This window comes from Etheostoma spectabile, chromosome 23, assembly GCF_008692095.1.
Source record: "Etheostoma spectabile isolate EspeVRDwgs_2016 chromosome 23, UIUC_Espe_1.0, whole genome shotgun sequence".
NCBI lineage: Eukaryota > Metazoa > Chordata > Actinopteri > Perciformes > Percidae > Etheostoma > Etheostoma spectabile.
In genome coordinates, this window is record NC_045755.1 from 17,994,983 (window position 1) to 17,998,394 (window position 3,412).

General features: G+C 40.4%; 1 protein-coding gene across 1 annotated transcript in view; it reads right to left on the minus strand.

Moving 5' to 3' along the window:
• gnsa (glucosamine (N-acetyl)-6-sulfatase a) overlaps positions 1-3,412 on the minus strand; it is a 14,741-nt gene that overhangs the window by 8,442 nt on the left and 2,887 nt on the right. Inside the window, exon 4 of the mRNA XM_032505690.1 lies at positions 1,292-1,357. Within this exon, the coding sequence (XP_032361581.1) occupies positions 1,292-1,357 (66 nt within the window). The remainder of the gene's footprint in view (positions 1-1,291; positions 1,358-3,412) is intronic.

Here is a 3,412-nt window from a genome sequence, read left to right on the forward strand (position 1 = left end):
GATGAACAGTGGCAATAATAGTCACAACAACGATGCTAGAACTAGGACTAGAAATAGTAGTTGTAGTAGTTCATGGCGTAGCAGGGCCATTAAATGACATTATGCAATCAGACACTGGAGCTGAGAGGGACCTGAAGGAGGAGTAGGTGGTAATAAGGTGGATGCATTACCAGCAATATCTGTGTTATGATAAGCTGTCGGGTCATGAGACCAGCTCTCCTTCCATCTGTGTTTGTTCAGTAACGGTGAAGATAAGCTCGAGTAGATTTGACTGCAGGCATGTTACGGGCATGACCTTTGTTTTCATGACTTGTGTAAACCAGTTAGAGAGGTCCAGGCGATCTAATCTGGGCCCATGTATTAGGCTGGCTCCTGCTGCAGAGAGCGTCCAGTCACAGGACGACATGAACTGAACTCAGAGCGACACCGACGCACAAAACTAAACTTCCCACAGAGACGTTAGTGAGCTAAAAGCTCCTCTTCACACAACTGTGTACAAGTGGTGCGTTAAATCATACCGACCTTTTTGCTTTTGATATTCAGTAATGACATCCTTTTCCTCCCAGACTTTTATTTTCTTAAGGAAAGACACAACCTATGAGTATCACCATGAAATGTCCCCAAATGATAACTTACATGAAGAATTAATTGAAAATTGTAATATGCAAGTTAGGCATTATCTAAATATGCAGAAATCTTGTATACAACATTGGATTGAAGCCAAGTTTAACATCTTTGTTTGTTTCAGTTGACGTATTGCAGTCAACGGTTTGAATTTAGTAAGAGAAACACCTAAATATGTATTTTGTTTGTTTTCTTTCTACTAGTCTGAAAGAAGACGTGTTATGAAAAGGGCTCAAAATGGACCAGTGCATGACAAAACACTGTCTTTGCCTGTAGTGTCATAAAACCTCTGACAACCTTTAGTTTATCATGGGAAACTAAAACTGTCCACTGGCGGCCAGATGACGATTAGAAGAGGAAAGGTCATTGGTCTCCCACAGATAACTAGTGGACTATGGATATATCCCACTAAGAGACCAATACAAGACCAAACCTAAAAGTCTGACTCTGCAGGAGCAATATCTGGGAGGATTTTGGGAATGTTGTTGCTTTAGCTCCCTGAAACCAATGTAAAAAAGCGACAAAACTTCATATTATTGTGATGTTTGGAGCAATTTGACTAGGTAAGCGGTTTAGTTTAATGGCTAAACTGCACTAAAGCTGACAGACAGGAAGGAGCCTCAGACTAAATTTATGGCTGAAAAGTCAAAAATAGTTTCAGTCTTACCAGTCCGACCCAGTAGTTCCAGCCTGGAGGAACGTGCTCCACTCCACCAGCCTCTGAGTGCCCGTACTGAAACACACAGACAGTAAAATGTGTATTTGTTTAATGACATGTACACACAAAAACAGTATAAGCTTTGTCAATTGGCACTACCAAAAAAAGAAGAGTACAAACAATATATATATAAAATCAAAGTTAGAAAACGATAAAAGTATTAGACAAATTCAAAGTCAGTAAATAAATTATTATAATTCATCGTGAGGGGAATATGAATGTCACAAATGTGAACCAGATGGTGGCGCTACAGGAAAAGTCAGAGGATCATCAAAGTCATTAGGGGTAATTGTCGGGGAGCTATTAAAGCGCCCATATTATGCTCATTTTCGGGGTCGAAAGTTTATTTAGAGGTTGTACCAGAATAGGTTTAAATGGTTTACACCATATTTTTGTTGTAATGCACATTGCAGCTGATCCTCTTTTTAATCTGTGTGTTTAGGTCTCTGTTTTAGCTACAGAGTGAGACATCACACTACTATACTATCTTTGTTGGGAGTCACACATGCTCAGTAGCGAGGTAAGATCACATCAGCTAGATAACTATTTCTCCAACTCTGGTCAGTCCAAGGCAGGATTAGCTGGGAGACTTCTTCTAGACCAGGGACACTTGTGGAATACCTGTAGAACAGGGACAGGAAGTAGTTCTTTTGGAGATTATGGTCAACTAGTGTGTGTTGTAGCAGTGTTTTGCCATTGAGAACGAGCTAGCATGCTACAGTTAGCCACCTCGTCTCGGCTAGTGGCGTAGAAAGCCGTGCAGATGTTGAACAGCTCACCCGGAGACTGAAGGCAGAGGACATTCAGAAACCGTAAATCACTCAAAACAGCATGCATAATTTTTTTTATTTTAAGTTTGTATGTGTGTGTGGAAGCACCAGAGACACAAAATAACACCCCAAAATCACAGAAAAAGCGATTTTTTTTCTTCATAATATGTCTGTACAAAAGTTTATTCTTTCCGTCTCAAAAATGTTGAGACATTCTTCCGGATAAGTGAAAACTTTGACCTGTTAGTGGCGCTCCATGAAAAGTCAGGGATCACCAAAGTCAGTAGGATTTATCCTCTGAGACAGATTTCTTTACTTGAATTCGGTTTATCGTGTCAGTTTTGTTATGTATAACATTTTGTATTATTACTCGCTATGCACCTTTTATTTCTTTAATCTGTATTGCGTAAGATCTCCCTTGACTGGAAAGCACTTTGGCTCAACTTCTGTTTTAAATGTGCTTTATAAATTGACTTGACAAATCAATGAGACACCGCCTTTCACAGCAATCCATCAGATAGCCGGGACATACAGACCGAAATTGCCAACCCTTGAGCCATGCTCTGCTCTCCCCTAGTGTCCACGCTCAGGGACAAAGTGTGTGGTGACCTGTGATGAGGGGGTCACAAGTTGACATACAGGGAGGGAAGAGGGGGAAGTGGGAAAACAGGGTCAGGCATCGTTTGTTTGCTTTTTAGGTGACGATTATGTCCCGGTTCCTCATCTAACCATCCGTTTATCACAAGCGTAGATGCAACTTTGACAGCTGGACTTAACCAGAACATAAAACCGCGTGACAGAAGATCTTGTGACTGTGTTTAACTGTTCACAATCACCTGGAAATCCCTGAAGTCAATTTTCAATTGGAGGTGTTACAGAAATGCTGCATTCACGCATTTTAAGTTTAGTTTGATGACAAATTGACAATTAGTTGAAAACTATTCTACAAGACCTGGCAAATGGAAAAGAAAGTAATACAGTTGTTGTAAGCCAGAATATGGACCACACTGGTATAGATCATGGGGACCCTGAAGGGTAACCACTGGACCGTCCCATATTTTACCCGCTGTACACACTGACAAACACATGTAAGGGCAGATTAATGAATAACAGGAAGTCAATCTGCTTTTTACCAACAGTAAACCTACCTCAACCAGTATGGGAAATGCATTTACACTTCCTTCATGCTTTAGAGAAATGCAGTTTTTTTTGTACCTTGAACAATTAAAAGTAGTTTACTTAAAGATCTCAATCTGTGTGTGTGTATGTGTGTGTGTGTGTGTGTGTGTAGTGTGTGTGT